General features: G+C 46.7%; 1 protein-coding gene across 3 annotated transcripts in view; it reads right to left on the bottom strand.

Annotated features, from left to right (window-relative positions):
• NCAPD3 (non-SMC condensin II complex subunit D3) overlaps positions 1-21895 on the bottom strand; it is a 30663-nt gene extending 8768 nt beyond the window's left edge. For 2 of the 3 annotated variants that reach the window (XM_015649800.3, XM_033519685.1), the window contains exons 1-24: positions 21807-21895; positions 20941-21095; positions 20445-20607; positions 19482-19657; positions 19221-19394; positions 18706-18767; positions 18026-18113; positions 16644-16777; positions 15873-15945; positions 15465-15587; positions 15072-15321; positions 14479-14541; positions 14222-14305; positions 11326-11399; positions 10275-10409; positions 8933-9153; positions 7006-7197; positions 6634-6731; positions 6424-6539; positions 4993-5100; positions 4339-4453; positions 4146-4247; positions 1751-1989; positions 1069-1148 (exon numbers count right to left, since the gene is read on the bottom strand). In XM_015649800.3, the coding sequence (XP_015505286.1) occupies positions 1069-1148; positions 1751-1989; positions 4146-4247; positions 4339-4453; positions 4993-5100; positions 6424-6539; positions 6634-6731; positions 7006-7197; positions 8933-9153; positions 10275-10409; positions 11326-11399; positions 14222-14305; positions 14479-14541; positions 15072-15321; positions 15465-15587; positions 15873-15945; positions 16644-16777; positions 18026-18113; positions 18706-18767; positions 19221-19394; positions 19482-19657; positions 20445-20607; positions 20941-21095; positions 21807-21867 (3086 nt within the window). In that variant the 5' untranslated portion in view covers positions 21868-21895. Of the gene's footprint in view, positions 1-1068; positions 1149-1750; positions 1990-4145; positions 4248-4338; positions 4454-4992; positions 5101-6423; positions 6540-6633; positions 6732-7005; positions 7198-8932; positions 9154-10274; positions 10410-11325; positions 11400-14221; positions 14306-14478; positions 14542-15071; positions 15322-15464; positions 15588-15872; positions 15946-16643; positions 16778-18025; positions 18114-18705; positions 18768-19220; positions 19395-19481; positions 19658-20444; positions 20608-20940; positions 21096-21806 lie in introns of those variants that run through there. The other variant, XM_033519686.1, reaches the window with a different exon arrangement.
• Positions 21896-21931: the final 36 nt, after the last annotated feature.

The following is a 21931-nucleotide window of genomic DNA, read 5'->3' as shown; positions in this document are numbered from 1 at the left end:
CTGACTTTTCTCAGAGGGACAGACATTTCCAGCATCCACAGCTCCACTCATTTTTATGGCCATTAAAGCAAACTGAGTCAGAAATAAATCTGAACTTGAATCCAGGCACAGCATTTTAATTATTTAAATAACCTGAGTTCCACCATGGCAGAGACACAGCACCCAGCAAAAAGTTCATCCCCAAAGGTCCTGCAAGAGCTGCAAGGCAACCCCAGGCATGAAGGATGTGGTTTTGTTTGGATGCAGTCTCTAAATGCAGATGCAAAAGAAAAGGCTCCCAAAGAAATGGGAGGAACACGATGCTGCAATGTCACCATCTACTGGAAAGACGTTTTTAGATATTAAAAACACACTGAAGAGAAAAGGAAAAGTGAATGGTGATTGACAAAAGGTTGATGGTTCTGGAAATATCCATCTCAGATTGTTCCAGGCAGAAACGAGCAGCAAGGTGTCCGATCCTCCTTTGGAGCCCTAATTTCTACATGACCTCCCAAACCTGCCCCACTCATTTCTCGTTACACAGCAGCTGGACACCTTGAAACCTCCAAAAACTTCATAAACATGCACTTAAAATCAGAGTGCATAACTCCTCTGACACATCATTTGACAGGTCATTCCTCTGACAACTACAAGATGTGGCAGAAGGCTGAAAATAAATAAATTGCAAGGCATGCAATACAAGAAAAATGAAACTCCAACAAAATATTTCATCCTAGTCCTAAAACAAGCCCAGCACACGAGACAGAACCTGTCAGAAAACCACAAGGAAGATTTCATAAGGGTCTCTCTCAAAAATCCCTTTTTTTCCTCTGGATAACTGAGTCCTAAACAGAGCAGGGCTGCACATTTTGATGAGTCAAGGACAAACTTTGGGATTTTCAAATGACCTGGAGAGAGTTTCATCACTTCTTTGCCACCACTGCAGACCCTAAAGGAAGAACAGAGGTTAGAGGGATAATCTGCTTTATCACTGGAATTTCTTTTCACAGTGTGAAGGTGTCGAGACTGAGACAGGTTTTGAGACATCTCTGACCTTCAACTCCATCATTTCACAGCTGAGATTTTTACCTGGCAATATCTGGGTTTGGATCCACCAAGACACTGACAAACCAGAAGAAGAGACCGTCCTTCCATTTCACAAACTCCTCCTGTGAAATCAGCAGAAATGAACAACCTCAACCAGGAAAACTTAGTGTGAACCTCCAAACTGTAGTCAGGCAAATGAACAAACTAAAAATTCAGAGAGAGGCACATAAAATAAACCCCAAAACAACCCCAGGTATGTTGGGGGATGCTCTAAGCAGCATAAATGGCAACACATCAAGGTTTACCCCAAGTATGAAAAATAAAGTAGAAAAATGAAAAATCTGCTCTCCCACCCCATGGCAGGTGTGTTCTTCAACACTTTTCAGAGCCAAATGCACCCCAAAGCTGCCCTGGTGTGAACATTGGGAGGGTAAACATCTCAAGCCTCACAACATTCACACCTTCAGAACAATCAGCACAGACAGCAGGAGAAAAAAAGGCGTTGTGATGCTTGTTACAGCCACTGATAGAGGAGTGAAACTGGAGGGAGTTCAAAGAAACCAAGATGAGAAGAGGGGCAACCATTGACTAAAAATAACCTCATTATCCAACCCAGCCGGGTGCTGCTGATGTGACTGCAGAAAAAAGCAGAGTAACTAAATCCAGATTTAACCAGCCTTCACTCAGGATTAATTACAGCCAGCACAGAGGAGCCCAGCCCCACCTGCAGCAGGTTGGTGAGCAGGATCAGGGTCTGCTTGCGGATCAAGGGCTGTGGGTCCCGCAGGCACAGGGAGATGTTGGGGATGTATCTGTCCCCCAGCGAGGTGTAGCGCACGCACAGGTCGCACAGCACGATGGCCGCGTTGTTGCGCACGGCCGTGTCCCGCGACACCTCCAGCTCCCGCGCCAGCGCCGCGATGCTCTTCTTGGCCAGCTCCTCGTGCTGCAGGCACAGCTTCCCTGGGGAACACCAGTGGTGCCTTGAGATTGGAGCTTTTGGGGTTTTCAGACCTTGTGCTGCATTAGGAGCTCTGTGTAAAGAGCAGCCAGTGCTTCACGTTTTGGTCGGACAAAACAATTCCTCTCCGGGCCTGTGAGCCAAGGACACCCAACAGCCTCAGGCCCAGGAAAGTATAAATAAAAGTGGATTGGGGGGAGCAAACTGGGGGAATATTGATGCCTTGAGTGGCTCCCTGGAGCAGGGGCTGGCCAGAGTTAAAGGAATAAAGCAGGGATTTATTAAAAGCCCTTCCAAGGATCACCTTGGGCACTGCAAGAGCCCGGCCCTGGCTCCACCCAAGATGGGCCCCGGCTCAGGAGTTTCACACTTGGATCAGTTCTGCTCCATTTCCATCTCGGGGTGAATTGTGCAATTGCAGCTGCAGGTGATGCAGTCCCATCCTCCCAGATTGCTCTCCTCAATTCCCTGCTGCTTGTGCTTTTTGGGGCTGGAGCTGCAGCGCTGCCCTTGCTTGTGGGGCTGGGGAAGGATTGTTGTGTGTGCCTGAGCTGGGAGGAGAACTCGCTGACACTTTGTGTGGAGTTCAGAGTTAGGTACCAGTGCAGAGCCTGGAAAATGTGAAAGCTAAAACTGAAGGCATCAATATGACTTCATTACCTGGAGCTGTAATTGCAGAATTAACCCCTGATATGCAAATGGACCTAACTTAGATCTGTCTGGAAAACTCGTGCCCATTGTCCAGCCTGGGTGCAGCCTCTGGGAGGCTTTGGCTGCCCAGGGTTTAAAGGCCTTTAGTAAATCCCCACTTCATTCTCTCAACTCTCTCTAGCCTCAGTTCCAGGGAGCCTCTCCAAGGCATCACCAGAGTAGCAGAGTTGGGAGTAAATTCTCCTTCCCAGCCCAGCCCAGCCTGCTGCCTTCAAAATGAGCCAGGGAAGGAATCAGGAAGTAAACAAGGGAATAAACAAGAAACTCATGCTGGAACTTGATGAGCAATCTGCACGATCTCTCAGAGAGATGGTACTTCAAGTTCTTCCAAATTCCCCTTAGACCTATAGAGTGGGTCTCTATGCCAAATTCCCTCCTTCACAGCAAACTATTTCTGTGTACAGGGTATTATTCAAAGCAGCTAAAAAGAACAGCCCCAGCTGTCATAGGCATAGCAGGGAGACACCCACCTCTGAGAGCATCACTGAACCAACCTAAAATAAAATAGCCTGCCATAGTTCTAACATCACTTCTCCCTGTTCCCAAGCTCTACACAAAAGTATTAAACTTTCCAAAGCAATTAAGGGAAGAATAATGCTGCCTATCTGCAAAAGAAACTTGTTCCTAACCATGGAAGTATTAAACCCCAGGATTTTCACTTGGTATTCCTCAGAATCCTGGGAATGCAGCTGGTCAGGCTTCTCTGAAAGCAGCATTTCACTCACGTTGAGGAGGAAAAATATTTAAGTGCAGTCATTCTGCTCTAAGCTACATCAAAAGCACCAAGTTTTCTTCACCCTCTCTGGAGCATCTTACTGCAAGTGAGACGATCCTTCAGCACCCAGCTCTGAGTACAAGGACAGCACAGCTCTGGGGGACAATGCTGGTTATTGATCACTATTAATGCATTAACTGCCTGGAGAAGCAGAGCTGGCAGGGTTCTGATGGTTTGCCCAACTTGTTTCCATGGATATTTGCATTGCTAAAAGCTCTGAGCTGGGCTAATGCCAGCAGAGCACTGGGGCTCTCTGTCACAACTGCCAGAGCTTTACATGGAATTATTTAGGTTGGAAAAGACCTCTGGGATCACTGAGTCCAACCTGTGACTGATCCCTACTTTGTCACCCAGCTCAGAGCTCTCAGTGCCACATCCAGGCCTTCCTTGGATACTTCATGGGATGGGGACTCCAAAGCTCCCTGAGCAGCCCCTTCCAACGTTTAACAACCCTTTCCATGGAGAAATTCTTCCTCATGTCCAGCCTGAACCTCCCCTGGCACAGCTGGAGGCTGTTTCCTCTTGTCCTGTCCCTTCTGACCTGGTTCCTCCCTCAGGGAGCTGCAGAGTGACGAGGTCCCCCCTGAAGCTTTTCTCCAGGATTCTGGGCAGAACTCCACCAGAAAGGCTGAGCTACACAAAGGTCTGTTTTTAGGGCAGGATGGCACTTACCTAAAGTGATGAGTGCGTGAGCCCTGACCATGGGAGGCATGGCTGAGCCTCGGAACTGGGACAGCGGCTGGGAACTGGAGATGTCCTCACCATCTGTGGAAGCTGGAAAAGAGCAGGTCAGGGATGGAAACACGGCCTGGCACACAGTGCTGCCTGTAAATGCAAAGCTAAAGGCAGAAGGAGAGTGGCTCACGTTGGTCCTCGCTGCCAGAAGAGGCCAGGATGGACTGAACCAAAAGGAAGATGCGTTTGTCCACCTTGGCTGGGCACAGCTGGGCAGCCTCGCCCAGGAGGAAGAGGTGTCTCACCTGCAGAGAGAAAGCAGCACTGCTGTCAAAAGGCAGTGACTGAGCTGCAAATTAAGCCAGCAGGAGTCGGTTCTTCTCCAAAAGCAACTCAAAAATTCCCTCAGTCCTTTCAAGGCAGTGGCTGGAGAACAGAAGGGGAGGCTTTGGAACAGAAATCCTGGGTGGGTGTGTTTAATATGCTCCAACACCCCCCACATCTAATGAGACTGAAATACTCCTCAAAGCATTCCATGCCTTTTACAGACCTCTCTCCCAAACAGCTCAACTGAGAAGTTTCAGTGGAAAAGCAAGGGGAAAAAAACCACGTCATATATTAAAAATACATGGGGTGCCATATCCTTAAAGCAACTGCTGGTGTCTCAAACTGCTGTGGGCTCCCAGGCCCTTAAATACAAGAATTCACCACACACACAAGCCATGCACATCCCCATTTTCCCAGTTCTTGGCGTGGATTTTGAGGAACACCAGCTCCAAGCACACCTCCACCCTTGAAATAATCCATGAAGGGGATTATTTAAAATAATAATCCCCAAACTTACCAAGAGATCTTCCTGCAGCTGCCCTGCTCCATCCTCTCTGAGGACTATATTGGAGATGTAGCTCTCACAGGTGGATACCAAATCTCCAAACACCTGGTTGAAGAGCTCCTGTTCCGTAATTAAACAAAATTAATTCAAGACATTATTAATTAAACAAAAGGTAGCTGTAATATCTGTCCACACATGAATCCCTAATATCAAAGTCTTTAGATGCTTTTAATAATCTGGATCCCATTAAAATCAATCTGACAGTGCCTCAGAGGTTTAAAATTCTCCCTGCACATCAAAGGATGTGTGCAAGTGTCAAAACACCTTGGAAAATTTGGCTTTTAATGATCTACAGGCCCAAGTTTACTTCATTATAGAAATCACACAGACTTAAACAAAAAGGATTTGGGCGACTGTTTCATGTGCACCCAACACATTGGAGGTGTCTGTGGGAATTTTTAGATGTTGCTTGAAAAAAGCAGCTCCATTAACAGAGAAAACATGATATGAATTCCAAAGAGTGGAGGGGAAACCCAGGAAAAGCTGATTATCTAGTACAGTGTGGTGAATATAAAGCATCATTTCTGGCTTTCCACCATCTAAATGTGGTTATTTTAATAACCAAATAAGTATATAAATGCTAGCTGTTGGATTTGATGAAGTGACCAACTACAGGAACATCTGCATTTCATTTTAAGCCAACACTCCATGGTGGCTGTACCTACAGGTGAGGATTTTCTGACTGCCCTTTAAAAACCCAGAAACCATCACCCCCACCTGGCTCCTGAGGCACAGAGGGTCCAGTTTTGCCCATTATTTACTAAACTTGATTGGGATAATTATAAAATACCTGTCATCTTTACTGAAAGAGAAATATAAAACAGACACAAAGAGAAATCATTAGGGACAGAGACCTGCATCAATTTTAGCTTCTCTGCAATTGTGTCCAGGCTGAGATCTTTATTTTACCAACAAAATATGGCCTAACTTCCCACTGTGGGAGCAGAACAGAGCCATGGCATAAAACAAATGGAGGCAGAAAGAAGTTATGAGCAAGTTATTAACTCCCTGTTTGGTCTCCAGGTCTAGGAAATATGTGTATTTCCAGCAGCTCTGATGGAGAATAGTCAGAGATTACAGCATAAATCTGAGGCTTCAAACTGGCCCAAGCACAGCAACAGGTTTCCTTTAGGAAATTTCCTGTAGGAATTCTGTAAGGCTGAACAGAAGGCAAATGGAAGGCAAATGGAATGTTTCAAAGGCAGATTTCTTACAAGGCCAGGCTCAGCCACAGGATGTTCTCCAGCTCAAGTGCAGCAGAGGCAGAGCTGAGCAGAGCAGGCTCGAGCCCCTTTTTTAGAACTCATCATCCCACAGCCTGGAGACAGCAGCAGACACCCCCTGAGTGGGGAACTGTTTGAAGAGGTGTATTTTAAGTCTCACCAGTGCCTCCTCTGGTGCAGCTGCAGAGGCCTGGCAGAGTTTCTGCAGGGTCTCCACAGCTGGGCTGATCACCTCCAGGGGACTCTGAGACTCCTTCAGCCAGCTCTGGATGTTCTCTGGGGACGAGATCACACATAAAAACAGATTTTTCTAAGCTTCTCAAGTGTTTATGGAGGCACAAAAGCTCTGCAGGTGGCCAGGGCCACTCACCCTTCAGCCTCTCAGAGCTGCTCTTGGGGAGGTGCTTTGCCACGTGCCCGATGACACACAGGACGTGTCCCACGGTGTCACTGCTCATGTTCTGCTGCCTGGAAAACCAACAGTGAACTCTGAGGCACGCCAGCAAATCACAATCCTCTCACCTGGGACATGCATTATTAAGGCAGACCTGTCAAAGCCAGTGAAAACTCAGAGAGCTTGAGGAAAGAGCTGGTTACTGCATGGATCTCGAGGCCTTTGCTGGATTTCCAGCTGCAGAAGTCACAGTTTGTACAAAAAACTGGGATGGGAGCAGCTAAAAGGCAATCTGCAAGGGCACTAAGGGCTCCCTGGCAGGATGGAGTTCAAAGCACACTCACTGACCTGCTGACACTGTCCCAGGTTTCAATGATCTTGGAGTAATTCAGCTTGGGGGAAGAACCTGCCACCTTGGCAAGCAGCATCCAGGCTGCCCTGGAATGTTCTGTCTCCACATGAGACATGACATTATTGATGAAAGTGGAGGTGAACTTTTGCTGCTTGGACCACATAAGGAAGGCTTTGCTCAGGTAACGGCTGCAGGGAAGAAAGGAAAGTTTAGAGAGGAATAAACACAACAGGAAAATCCAACATTCAATGGGCAACACAACAAAGCTGCTATTGCCTGGTATTCCCACAATTCACACTGAGAATTCCCACATTTCCACATGTTCTCACTACATGGATGCTGGGATCCAGGGCAGTAAGACAGAAGGTCCAACTGGTCCCATGACACATCAGGAAATTATAATTGCAGCAATTTGTAACCAAGACTTTCCAGCAGTTATTTAACCCCCAGAGTCATAGAACGGCCCAAATTGGAAGGGACCTTGAAGATCATCTCATTCCACCCCCTGCCATGGGTAAGGACACCTTCCACTAGGACCAGGGTGCTCAGAGCCACATCCAGCCTGGCCTTGAGGACTCCCAGGGATAAAGGGACAGCAGAGTCATGTCAGGCATCACAAGCATCACAGCCTGCTCGTTTTTCTGCATGACCCCAATTTGGTAGAGCTGTGAGATTTCTCAAGCTGCAAGGTCCTGCAGGGTCAGGAGGAAGAAGGTGCCAGGAATGTGCAAACCCTGTTACAAAATGGCCCAAATTAGAACAGTGACAGCTCCCCACACTGGCACAGCAGCACCACCAGTGCCTCATCTGCTATTTCTGAGCTATTATGCCCTGTTGACTAATAAACATACAGCTGTCTTTAATCAGTGTTGTGTCCTTGTCATGCTGTGTGTCATCCCATTTCTCCCTCTCCTTCCCACGGCGTTCTGTGGCAGGCAGGATAATTCGATTTGTCACAAGACAAGTAACATATTGTACATAAGAATTAATACAAGGTGATGTTCTTGCTTTATATATCCTCTCTCACTTCTGTCAGAGGAACTCCTCCGTTTGACTTAAATATTCATGTGCTATCAGTGCATCCAGCATGGGATGTAACAATGAGCATTTCAGCCCAGGGAGAGAGCACAGGTAACAGGAGCAGCAAGTGAAAACACCTGACAACGCAAAGCTGAACTCTTCCTGCCCATGCTCAACAGCTCTGTCCTGGGAGGACATCTCCACAGTGATACTGAGGGTTTCAAGCAGGGAATTGAAGCAGTTGTGAAGAAATCCCTCAGAAAAATTTGGTTTCTTGTCCTTGCACAGCAGACAGCACGTGCATTTTAACAGTGTGAGCTGTGGTACCTTATGGATGCTGAAAGCAGGCAGGGAGCACAGAGCCTGTGTGAAAGCAAGCCACAGAACTTCCTCAGACTGGCCTGAGAAGTGTGGCCCAGGAAATGATAAGGAGGAATCCAAACAGTGCTTGGAGAAGGAAAACAACCTTTGCAGGTGTTGTTTGGATCCTTGTTGTTCACTCCTAAGAAACAGTCAAGGGGTGCTGTTCTAATTGTCCAGTGATGGTGATGATTTAATGTTGTGATGGTTTAATGTGATGGTTTAATGACCAATGAGAGTTGGTCCTTCTCAGACCTGTCTATAAAAGATCTGGAATAATAAAACTGGCTCTCTTTTGCCACGATGAGAGTCTATGTTGTACTGCTTCACTGTTCCTCAGCGTGACAGTACCTCACAGTCTGTGGCCACACAGGGAATGAGAACACAAACTCTTATCTTAGTCCTCCAGTCAATAGGTAATTTCCTTCTGTATGGGGAAAGTTGTGTATTCTAATGGGATTAAAAGTGAAAAAAAACCCAAAAAACCCTGTGGGTTTTATCACTGAGTGTTAACACAGGCAGGAAAGGGAAAAATGCACTTACCTCAGCTCCTGGCATTCTGTAGACAACAGGGAGAGCAGATCCCACGCCAGCTCCTGCCTCCCATCACCATTCCTGGATTTATTGTAATGTTTTATGTGTTGCAGCAAGAGCTGATCAAGGCAATCCAAAGCCTTTTCTTGGACAGAGCTTTCTGCATCCATCACCACGGGCACCACTCCATTCAACCAGGCCTTCTGCACCAGGACATTGCTGTGCTGAGACTGACAAAAACACATTTTTAAATCATTAGGGGATCCCAAATGCACAGGGTAAGACCAGCAAAGGCCTCCAGGTTCAGCTATAAACTTTGAAACTTGAATTTTAATCAAACCCAGCAGTGTGGTAGCAGGTGGGACAGGGAAACTCAGCATCACAAGGTCTTTAATCATCTCTATGATAAATACCTGGTGTTTCTGCTAAAGTACTGCAACACTTTGTTTTGAGACTCTAAAGAATTATAACAGGTTTGCAATAAGGCTGTACAGCAGATGATTTAGCACTAAAAAAAAGAGCTTTGCTTAATATAAACCCTGTGCTCCAAGCCTGAGTTACGAACCCTTTGTGAATAAATAGAAAAGAAAGAAAAATATAGCATTGCTATCATCCACACATTACATCTGAAAGTGATTCAGGGTTTTTTTTAACTTGAGAAGGCCAGCAACATAAACATTTTCTTCATGACACATAAATCAACAGCCAGAAAAATCAGTGTTTCCAACAGTTGGAAGCACTCTACATAAATCACAAGTAGGTATCAGAGTGAGTCATGACTTCCGAGTCAAAAGGTAATGAAAAGAATTAGAGCAGAGTCACAAAATGCAACTCCCAGAGTGAAAAACTGATTGGTGAGATCCCTCCTGCTCTCCACCCTCCTGGATATGGCAGAATTCCTCTTCCCCTCCATGTCTTAGGATTTTAGCTTTTATATTTTTCAAATCCTGTGCTGCCCTAGTGTGTAACTCTAAACTCCACACAGTGGCAGCTACCGTTCTCCCATTTTATTCAGACAAAACAACTCCTCTGGGCCTGGAACTCAACAACACCTCACTGCCTCAGGCCCCAAAAAGTATAAACAAAAGTCAGTTTGGGGGAGGAGCAAGCTGGGGGTGTATGACTTCATTACCTGCAGCTGTAATTGGAGAATTAACCCCTGATATGTAAATGGACCAAACCTATAATTGTGTGAAAAGCTCGTGACCGTTGTCCAGCTTGGGTGCAGCTTCTGGCAGGCTTTGCCTGCCCAAGGCATACCTGTTTGAAGGCCTTTCATGAACACCCAGTTAATTCTGTTAATTTTGTCTATCCTGTGGTCCAGGTGGGCCCTGCAGGGCCTGGGGCTCACCAGGAGCAGCTCGGTGATGGAGTGCAGCGCCTGTTTCCGCACCGACAGCGCGGGGTCCCGGCAGCGCTCCTGCAGCACACCCACGTCCTCGGCCGTGCAGGGCATCACCCCGTGCCTCAGGATGCTCAGTAACACCTGCCAGGCAAACAGCAGCACAGCTCTGTTGGGAATCCATGCCAGGGGCACCGAGTGGAGAAGCAAAAATATCATTTACCCCCCGCCAACGTCAGCCAGAGATTTATCGCACCCGGAGCGAAGCGGCACATTAACGATTCATGAGTGCTGGGCACAACCAGAGATGTAAAATGAAACTGAAAACATCATCCCAGTCATTCCTGCTCTGGAACAGCAGCTGGAGAGGGAGAATGTCCCAATTTCCCCCTGAAAGTAACGTGCCTCTTTATGAGCCACGGCTTTTACTTGGCAATAAGGAAGAGGGATTTATTTTTATTCTTAATCAGAAAGCATTAAAACATGAATTGCAAAGCCCTAACTGGGAAGCTCAAATCAGTGTGAATTGAGGGGGAAGAGCTGGGTGAAGAGGACTAACAGAGGAAGGCAGTCAGCAGCAGACACCTCTTTTTTAAAACAAGGAAATTTCCATTGAAGCATCTCTCTTTAAAAGCTAATGACTTCATTAAAGAAATGAGCAGCAAGGAAAGCAACACAGAGCTCAAAAAGAGGCTGGATATAACCTAATCCCTTTGCTAACAAGGTCAAAACAAACTAAGCAGCTAATATGCTTCAGTTTATGAGGAAGTCTCTTAATTGAAATGCCTATTGACATTTGACAAGAGCCTCTCCTTGCAAATGACGGAATAACAGAATGCCAGCAAGGGTACTAGAGAAATTTCCATCATTATTCCTGCATTATTTACTTATCAGGAGCTAGTAAACAAGATCTTTAATGCCTTTAAGGTACTCTGCAGGGAGAGCAGGAAGCTACAAGTGGGCAAAGTGAGAGAGTTTGCAGCAAAGCTGTGGCCTAATTAATTATTTAACAATTTTGGGTAATGACTGAGAGCAGGGAAGGATGCAAACCCCATCCTACCTGCAGAGCACATTTCCTCACGCTGGTTTTCTCATCTCCAGCTCTCACTCTCAGCATGGCCATGACTTCTTTTCCTATCCAAAATGAGGATAAAAAGGAATTACCCCCAGAAAGCAGTAATTACCCACGGCAGCAGTTGGAACCACACAATCCCAGGATGATTTGGGTGGAAGGGACCTTAAAGCTGATCTTGTTCCACCTTCCACTGTCCCAGTTTGCTCCAACCTGTCCTTGGAAACTCCCAGGGGATCCAGGGGCAGCCACAGCTTCTCTGGGCACCCTGTGCCAGGGGCCTCCCCACCCTAAAGCAGCACAAACTCAGTGCAAAAACAAAAATAGTTCCCCAAAAGTTTCAGAAGGACTGAATGAAGCACAGTTAAAATCACCCAGAACGAGGCGTAAGCCAGAAAGAAAAACAAACCAAATTTCCTCACTTATTTCATTTGAAAATCAATCTTAATATAATCAAGATTATATTAAATATTTAACATAAGAAAATGATGAACAAATTACTTGAGACACAAGGGGGAAAATAAAAAATAAAATAATAATAATAAAAAAAGGTGAATCTGTAATTTCTGACCTCTTTATTTATCTACACAGAAGATGTCAGGCTACCTTCAGAGTCTGAGAGCTCATCAGATGAGCTGAAGAAAAGCCTGTGGCTCAGGTAAGCCTGGCAGCTGCAGGAAGAGCTACCTGGGCACAGCACAAATGGAGCCAACACAGAGCCAGGGGAGGTTCTGCAGAGCTCAGAACAGCCAAAACCTCCTGGGAATTTTGCCTCAGAGCTCCACACAGCATCAAGCATTAATGTATGAACTGCTGTGTGTTACAGAGGGGAAATGACTCCATTTATTAATTCCTCAAGGCTGCAGATTGGCAGCTTGCAAAGAACCACCCCAGAGTCTACAAGGAAACCAGAACACATCTCTCTTCCCTGGATGTCAGGGCTCCAGTTTCACTCTGCACAGCCATATTCATACTTATTTCTGCATCTTGGCAGGGAAAAAATATACATCATCAAGGCAATAAGTTATTAAATGACACACACAACTGAATACACAGATCAATTATTTCTCACATTTTGAATCACTGGGCTATTAACTGGCCATGAGGACCTCAAGCATTTTACCATGGCTTTTAAGGTTTCTATTTATTGCTGTTTGTTAAATTTCTCCCAGCATTAAGTCAGATTTCCCAAAGATATGCCAAATTTGGAGATCTGTTACTTAGAGATCCACATGGACATCCATCCTGTTGCCATTAAAAAATAGGATTAGTCACAGGGAACTAAGCAAAAGTAGCTTAAAAATACATTTTATCAAAGGGAAGGAAAGGGACTTTGATCTGGGTTTTCTTAATGGACAACTAAGTGCAGTCCCACCCTCCTCCCAAGAGCAGCTGCACAGAAAGAGCACAGAACCTTTCCACTGCAAGATTTTTCTACTAAAATAGTCCAGTCTTGTGAAGGCAACCAAATAATCACACTCTGACATTGATTTTTCTGATGTAGAAAAGAGGGAGGGTGGGGAAAAAAAGCCAAACAAATAATGAAACAACCAAAAATCCCAAGTTCTAAACGTTTAGCTGAGAACTCCCAAGGCAAGGGAATGCTTGATGCTGGTGGGCAGAGGGAATTCTGCAGTGCACACCTCACCTTGCAGGTTATCCCCACCCTTCTTATCTCTGCCCTTGAGCACTGAGCATGTTCTGACTATCCCTGCCTGAGATTTATTTATTTTCTAAAACAAAAAAAAAGAGCTGTTTGGTCTTCAGAGGAGTGCAAAATTAGCACAGGCATAAGCCAAGCATAGGCCTGTGCCAGACAGCTTTGCTAATGCACCTTGACTGCCTCGGAGAGCCCTGGATTGCAGCATCCTCTGGAGCTCCAGACAGTCTTTTTTCATTCCAGCCTTTTCTTAATTTGTTTTGCCAAGTGCCAAGTGTGTGCTCAGCTGGGTATCAGAGACAAACCCAGGCATCCTCTGGCACGAGGAGCCCTGCAACTAAACAGGGAATACACAATACCTTGAGTGGCCTGGAGGACTTTTCTATCTGAAGGAGCAGATTAAGGAAATTTATCAGCAGAGTGTGTTTGAAAAAGGGAGCTTTCAATGGGGGGAGATTGGAGCCTGGCTCCTGCAGATAGGGAGGGAGATCCCATGTGAGGAGCAGGGTGGAACAAAGGATGTGAAGCAAGCACAGAATTCAGCTGTCAGCAGTTCAGGGGAGGTGAACAGCAAGAACTGAGAGCGCAGATCCCGGCAAGGGCTGAAAGGTTAGGAAGAAAAGCTTCTCCACACAAGAGGAAAAGAAAAGGAGAGGTTTAAAGGAGGAATATCCCACAAAAGCCAACTTGCATGGTGATTTCATGCTATCAGCAAATTAGAGGCAGCTTGCCATGCTGCATCAGGACACTTCATGTGACATTCTGCTTTCAGCTTTCAGCCTGATGCTGCAGAGAAACAGATCCTTGCCTACAGAATGGTGCCACTCAAAGGTGCTGTGCTTTACACAGCAAAATGTATCAGTTCTTTGTGCACTGGAGCAAGAGATTTAATTACCCTGGAATTCATGGAGCTACAAGCGTTATATCCCACATCAATTACCATCCTTTCTTGGGAAGAATAAATTACCTGCTTTTCAACAAGTGTTGCCACCACATTAGTACCAACAGACATGAACATTTCAGAAATAAATGTATTTTTCAGACTTGAGTGGAAATACTATTCCTTTATGGCTGGCAATTCCACCCCCTGTATCGCCCCTAAGTGTTTTGTAACAGCTTTCTCCAGTTCCTTTGAGAAATGGACAATGAATACACTTCAGAAAGTCTGATTTCAATTAAGGTTTTGAATGGTGATCTGAAAAGGCTGCTTTAATTCTGACATACCATCAGGCCCAGGAGTGTCACTGCTGTCTGCCAGCTCGATAGTTTTGAAAGTTGGTAAGGTCTTCAGTGGATGGTTGGACACAGCTGAAAGAAAAAATAAAAGCTGAAGAATAATAAAGGCATATATTCACCTGGCAAGAAGATGGTTCAGTGTTAAACAGAGAGCCCCATGCATGCCCTAGGTTTAACAGATATGTGTATTTTTAGGAAATGGCATGCCAAGAAAAGCCTGAGACTGGAAAAGAATGAATCTATACCTTCTGCACCGACTGTCATGCTCGCAGTGTTTGTGTTTTCTTCCAACACTGTGCGGACAGAGGCTGCCAAAAAAGAGAAATAAAAAAGGAAATCAAACAAAGTATTTTAATTCTGGATATTCTGTCATTCCAAATTTTATTCAGGCAAGCAATCTAACTGTGGGCTGCTGTGTGCAGGCTCTGAATGGTGCCATCTGGCCTTCACCACACCTGAGGGAGCTCGGAATGCCAGTCACGAACAGAACAACTTAGCAGAAGCAAAAGGCAACTCAAGATTTAATCAGCTGTCAGGCAAGAATGAACTGCCTTTTTTTTTTTCTTTTCCTTCCCCCCAATGAGCAATTTTGGTTGTCTGTAAACATCCTTCAAAGGGACCTGGCAAAGAGGAATCTCTTTAGAACTGGTACATGAGAATAAATCCAAATATAAGGCTTCATAAGTAACGAGGCTCATCAATTACTGCTCATTATGACACAATACGTAAGGACGTCGTGTGCCAGTTTTTAAGTTCCTGACAACTCCTAACTCCCAGCAGCTATTCCCCTGAAAGTTCAGGAATAATTTTCATTACCTCATGTGCCCATAATACTCACAGCTCTGTAGCAAGTCCTGAATGCTCTCCATGGTAGAAGTTTTCATTTCGAGACAATGGGCAAAGCTGCTGAGAGCTTTGCTCCGGACCACAGGGGATTTGTCTGAGCACCTGCCAAACACCATGACCTGCACTAAAAACTTGTGCTTTAGGAAATTCTGATGATCCAGAGACAAGGAGCTGTCTGGGTTCCTCTCTGACAACTCCAACAAAGCCAAGGCTACATCAAGAGCAAACACTCTGTAGGAAACCTGCAGGATGAAAAAGCACACGAGGTGCTCTGTTAATGGAAGTGAACACTGAGTTTTCTTGCCTCTGGGTACCAGCAGTGACAGAGCTATTCAGTGCTGAGATTGAACCCTTCATCTCCAAAACATGAAGGAGATGCACTTACTTGGTTGAGTGAGTATTTATAAAGCCAAGCGATGAATTCAGCGAACTCTGCACACGGGAATTTGTCCATCAGGGTCACCAGGGCCTGGGCAGCGTAGGTGCGATAATCAGCCTTGTCTGGGACCTGAAAGACAAGGGCAAGGGCACCCTGTGATACTTCACTGCTCTGCTCTGGATGCCAGAAAGGCATTTCAGGGCTTAAGAGAAGTATTTTTTTATTTAATGAGCTGATACGTTCACATTCAACAATAGCAGGGAGAATCATCACAGCTTCCTCAGTCATTACTTCACCATCACACCTTTTCATTCCTTACAAAAGATTGTGAAAACAGATTTCCTAAGCTATTAATGATATTCCAATGTATCCACACGAGTTCTCCAGCTCCAGAAGTGGCAGAGCTTGGCATACCTTGGCACAGATATGTTGGAGCAATATTCGCAGAACAGAATAAACAGCTTCTTTCAGCTCATCTACCAGAGAACTGCACAGGAGGGAAAGAGAGAAGCAGATTTTAACAAAGCTGGTATATAACAGAAGAAAAATCAAGGACATTCCCTCTGGAATGCATTTGAAAAGTCAGGAAAAGTGGCCACAATTCTGGAATCATGAGTGCAGCAGGAAATGTTCAGAGAACCATCCTTACTTTTCACATTAACCTGGCTTTGCAGACACAAAATAATTTCTTCCCATACCTTTCTAACAAGTAGAAGAGTAACATGAAAAGCTTCTTTGTTCTCTTTTCTACTATATATTATCTATAAATCTACTTTTGTATGTTGTCTGGGGATCTCTGCACAAACTACACTTCCAACAACGTGGATCCCCAACAGGGGGAATAAACAAAGGCAAAACATATCATTAAGCAGGAGAGAGCAAAGAACTACAGAGGAATGAGCTCCACGTTAATCTTTCATTTCCTTCACAAGTCTCTGTAGTAAAACCAAGACCTGAAAAACTGACACAAAGCAAAATACAGAAAATGGATCCTTTCCACAGCACCTTCTTCCCCCTCTGCCAGCAAACTCAGTAAATTCCCATTCCAGACATTTTAATTAAGCCTCATTTGCACAAACAACTTCAAAGCCAGTGCCAGTTTGTCTCATCCCTTTATCACCTCAACAGCAAAGCAAAGGCATGGCAGAAGAAAGGAGCAGCCATGCTCAGAGCTCTGAACATCACCTGATGAATTTCACAGCCTGGTTCCTGGCGCTGGTCACGGCTGATGTGATGGGAAGGGGCTCACGCCTGGAACCCCCCCTGCTCTCCACCATCAGAATGACATTGAGGAGCTGCTGGAACACACATCGAAGGGTCTGCAAAGAAGAGGTTATTGGCAGCCTCTTTTCCGTGGACAGGCACTCCAGGGTCATGAAATAATTCTGACTCCAGTTTAGAACCAAAAAACAGCACATGTTAAAGCATGACTCCTAGCCGAGAAATTCCAAGAGGAAACTTTCTGAATACACACAACATCTCCCCTGGCTGTGATGTTCTCATGCAAGTTCAGCAAGGTCTCAGAAGGCCTTCCTAAAAGCATTAACAGCTTCCCTCCCAAGAGGGCAAAATCCCCCCTCCAAAGTCCCCTGCAGACTTTTTTTGCCAGAAATATTTGGAATTTGAGGAAACTCACTGGGTTTTGCACAGGAGATGTCTTAAGCTAAATACGTGTTTTGTATCACCATCTGCACTTGAACTTTTGGAGTTTCCTCCCTTGCCATGTTTTTTGGGACCACAGCTCACAATCCTGACATCCCCTGAGCAAGCAGGAGGGGCAGGGAAGATGAGGCAGGGCTGGGAAGGGGAGTGACAACACCTCCCTGTCACCACAAATGTCAGCAGCTCCAAAAACCTGGTGCTGCACTGAGAAACCAAGGAGGCAGAAACACACAGGCCTAGGGCTGCTGGAGCTGGGCTGGCACTCAGGAATGAGCAGGTTACTGAGCACTCCAGGCCTTCCTGACTAGACAGCTGCTGATTTCCATCCTGCAGGCTCAGAACCAGCCCAGGGGGACACACAGACACAGCTCGGGCACACCCAGCCTTCAGCAGCCCCATGCAGAGCAGCAGCACTCAGGTGAGTGCCAGATGCCCTGCTCTGCTGCAGATTTAAACAAATAAAGACAAAGTTTCCTGCAGAACTGGCTGCTCCAGGATCACAGAGGGTTCTCTGAACAGCAACCAGCCCTGCTCAGCCTCACGGAGCGCGCAGAGCACTGCACAGCCCAGCCCCTCACGCGCTGCCAGGCGGTGCTGCAGCTCCATCTAGCAGGGAACCACAACATTCCAGGCAAGGGCAGCCACCTGGAATTCTCTTCTTTAAGGTTCAGAGACCCAATGCCACTGCAGCTCTCCTTTCTTGTCAATTCATTTGCTGTAAGAGCCAGCAGAGCACGGAATTCACGCACAGAAGTGCTGCAGCAAAGGAGCCCAAAGGGAATAAGGGCTGGGGGGGTGTCCTGGGGTGACTGTGATGTTAAATTGTATCCCCACTCCTAAAAGTAAAAACCATACAAGCAAAAATGGCATGCAGAGAAGGAAAGAAGATTCTGTTTAACTTGTACCTTATCTTCTGTGCCATGGAGAGGGGAACACAGTAAGTGAAGTCCGTAATAGGCCAGCTCAGGAATGTACTTGGCTTTATTAACATCCCTAAGAAAAGAAGGCAAAGAGATGTCTTCACCTCTCATCAGAGTAACTCTCACTATTAAAAGAGTTCATTTGTCGCTGTTGGACACAAAATAAAGGTGCCTGACTCCAGTTCAAAGGGAGAAGATCATCAGAAGGCTTTATTGTCTACTTTTTGGTACCTTTTATAAGGTGTTCTGATAACAGACTTAACATGATTGGTAAAGGGAACAGCACCTCTCTAGTCCCATTGGTGGAACAAGAGAAACACAATCAGCACAGCTGTGCAGATTGTTTTGAGAACCAAAGTTATTTACAGAAATTGTCCTTGAAACAAAGAGTCTCCTGAGAAATTTTCCCTTGGGAAAGAATCAGCCACTGGCAGGCTGAAAACCTTTTCAGACTCAGAAATATCAGGCCCACATTCATTGACTGCAAAACATTCAATATTCACAAGATTCATTCTGTTAGCACATGGAACATATCTGAATTTTCTTTATAGGAGAATTTGATACTTTCATTTTTATATGCACAGGACAATAACACAAGCACTGAGGGCTTTACTGGTTCAAAGCACCATATAAACATTAAGAATTATTAAGAATTATCTGCTCACATGGCTGCTGAGAACTCGAACTCATGGAGCACTGGCTCAAAGCTGGTCATCTCAACAAAGACCTGCAAGGGAAGAGAGCCAAGGTGAGCTCAGCCCCCTGAGGGGAGGGTGAGCAGGACTCTGGGATGTTTGGGTCACACCACTGGGTTTAACTTTCAAACACCTCCCTTGAAGAGAACAAAAGCAGAGCCCAAAGCCCAGAAGCTCCTGCCAAGAACAAGTGGTGGCTGCTCCTGGATCCCTGGAAGTGTCCAAGGCCAGGTTGGACAGGGCTTGGAGCAACCTGGGATAGTGGAAAGTGTCCCTGTCATGGCAGGGGGTGGAGCAAGATGAGATTTAAGGTTCCTTCCAATGCAAACCATTCTGATTGCATGAACAAAACACTTGCAGGTGTTCAGCATGAGAGGCAGACACAGAGCAGGCACCCTGCTGCCACCCCTCCACGTGGAATGCTCTGCATCCTCAAAAAGCCTTTGTTAGGGGACATAAGGCTCCTCAAGCTGGGTCTTTTTTACCTGCACACAGTTCTGCACACACTGAGGCTTTTCTTTTAGGGAGAACTTGGACAGAAGTCTTAGGAAGTTTTTCAAAAGAAGGAAGATGGCGTTGCGGACTTGGAGAATATCTTCTGCTGAGAAATAAACATTCTCAGCATCCTCTTCCTCCTCCTCTTCCAACATCTCTTCTATCTATATTGGCAGAAAAGAGAAACAGCTTGCCAACAACTCACTCACTAACAGGGATTTGTATCTGAAGAGATTGCACAAACATCTTACACTGGAGTTGTTATTCCTGCATGGTTTCCCTTTCTTTCTGTTCCTTCTGGCGGTGGGCTGAGAGCTTTGAGTGTGTGCCTTCTTCCTCTTCCTCAGCTCTTGAGGCCAGCACTTTGTCAGGGTGTGAAGACATTTATCAAACATCACTTGGTGGAACACCTGGTTGACGATGCTGCCTGCCCAGAAAAGACAACATCAGTCCTGTTCCAGACAAAATACAGAGAACATCAAACCAACTGGGCATCACATCCCACCCCTGGAAGTGCTCAAGGCCAGGCTGGAGCAACCTGGTCTAGTGGAAAGTGTCCCTCCCCATGGAATGAGCTAAGCTTTAAGGTCCCTCCCAACCCAAACCAGTTTGTGATTCTGTGATCTCTCCACAGATGTCCCAGAGCCTAAGAAAGTTGAAGAGAAGAATAAGGAGCTGCTTGAGCTGCACCAGGCTGATGCATCAGCAGCAGTGCCACATTCCAGCAGGATCACCAGCTGCACCATGGGGATCAGCAAAACTTCCTGGTGTGCTGGAATACAGAGGGATCCTGCTGTGAACTAACCTGCTGGAAACACTCAGCTGCTCGTTATTTTAAACTGGTATTTCTGTTTTCACAAACAACCCCAAATCCAAATGTGCTGCACGGTGAAATGCTCCCTGTTTACAGAGCAGGAACAAGATTAAGCTCCTGCCTTGGCTGTCAGAGCAGAGGAACCTGTGTGGTTCCAGCTCTGTGCACTGTGCAAGCTCCTCTGTCACCTTGTCACAGCACACAGACCTGCACTGAGGCCACCAAACCCCTCTGTGACAGCAGGCCAGGCTGCCACCAGCCCATGACACTGCTCAGCACTCACACCACACTCAGCTCAGCCCCCGAGCATTCCAGGGACATCAAGCCACCACCACCTGGAATTGTTACAAACTGTTACAAAGCCGACCCTGCCTGGCCCCAGGCACATCCCGAGGCTCACCTGGGATCTCCAGCAGCAGCAGGTACAGCCCAGCTGAGTGCAGACCAAACACCCTCTGCTGCATGTTGGCTTTGGCGTGCTGGCCCACGTGCACAAAGTGATGCAGCACAGCCACCAGCGCCTGGTGGGACAGGCTGTTCTCAGCAAACAAGGTCCAGACATTCTGAGGGAAGACAGGAATAGTGAGGAATCCTGGAATAACATGGATGTCCAAAACCAGATATTATTCAGATTTTAACAGGTGCCACCGTGACCAACTCCCTATGTATTGTATTCTTTAAAAAGTGTTTTAATAATTATAATACATAACACTATATATACTTAATATTATGTTAACTCTACTCTTACAATTTGGGAATAGCTTCCTTCTGAAGCATTCCAGCACACAGAGAAGGGATTGTTTGAATAGTTTATGAATATTTTGCGAATTTCAAGGCAAGACAGATGTGGAAAAGAGAAGGTGGGAGTGGCTGGCTCTGTGTTCAGGTGATGTCACCTCTCTGCTCTCCTGGTCCCCGGTAGCAAAGGGCTCGAGAGCTCGGTACAGGCAGGTGAAGGTGTGGAGCCCATCGGCCGTGATCTCCTCTGCTATGAAGGGATCCAGAGGTTCGGTCTCCGTGAAATCCAGGTCCCACACCGTGTCCACCCACACTGAGAAAAACAAACAAACAAAAAGTTTAATAATCGCCAAAGGTGAGATTTCTCCGATAATAATTTTGGGCATTTCGCCCAAAATAAGGCTCCAAAATAAACGCAAATACCCAAATCCAGCGGGGCACGGGCGCGCCAAGGGGAGCCGCTGTCAGCGCCAGGAGCCAGCGCCTCCCGCTGCCCGGTGCCACCCGCAGCCCCGAACCGGGACACACGGACCGGGACCGAGAGAGGAGACACCGGGACACACGGACCGGGACCGAGAGAGGAGACACCGGGACACACGGACCTGGAGCGAGCGGAGACACACAGACACCGGGACAGAGATTGGGACACCGGGACAGAGAGACCGGGACCGAGAGGGGTACAGGGACCGATACCGAGGCGGATACCGGCACAGAGAAAGAGACAAGGGGAAAGAGACAGACACCGGGACAGGGACCATGACAGAGATCGGGACCGGAATAGGGACCCCGACGGGGACCGAAACTGAGACCGGAACAAGGACCAGGACCGGGACAGAGGCAGAAAGATTGGGATGGAGAGCAGGACCAGGATACAGAGAGACCGAGAAGCACAGCGACCAAGACGGGAACAGAGATCGGTAGACCGGCCCTGGCGGCAGCCGCAGCCCCACTCCCGATCCTAACCCCGATCCTAACCCTGATCCCGATCCTAAACCTGATCCCGATCCTAAACCTGATCCCGCACCTGCGGCCAGGTCGTGCAGCCGCCACCCGCCGAGCGCGCTGTTCAGCCGCTCCGCCGCCATCCCGCCGCCGCCGCCCGCCTTCGAACGCGCCAATGGCGGGCGCGGGGCGGCGCGGGCCAATGGT

The sequence above is a fragment of the Parus major genome, chromosome 24, assembly GCF_001522545.3.
Source record: "Parus major isolate Abel chromosome 24, Parus_major1.1, whole genome shotgun sequence".
In the NCBI taxonomy this organism is placed as follows: domain Eukaryota; kingdom Metazoa; phylum Chordata; class Aves; order Passeriformes; family Paridae; genus Parus; species Parus major.
This window is presented reverse-complemented; position numbering and strand designations above follow the sequence as displayed.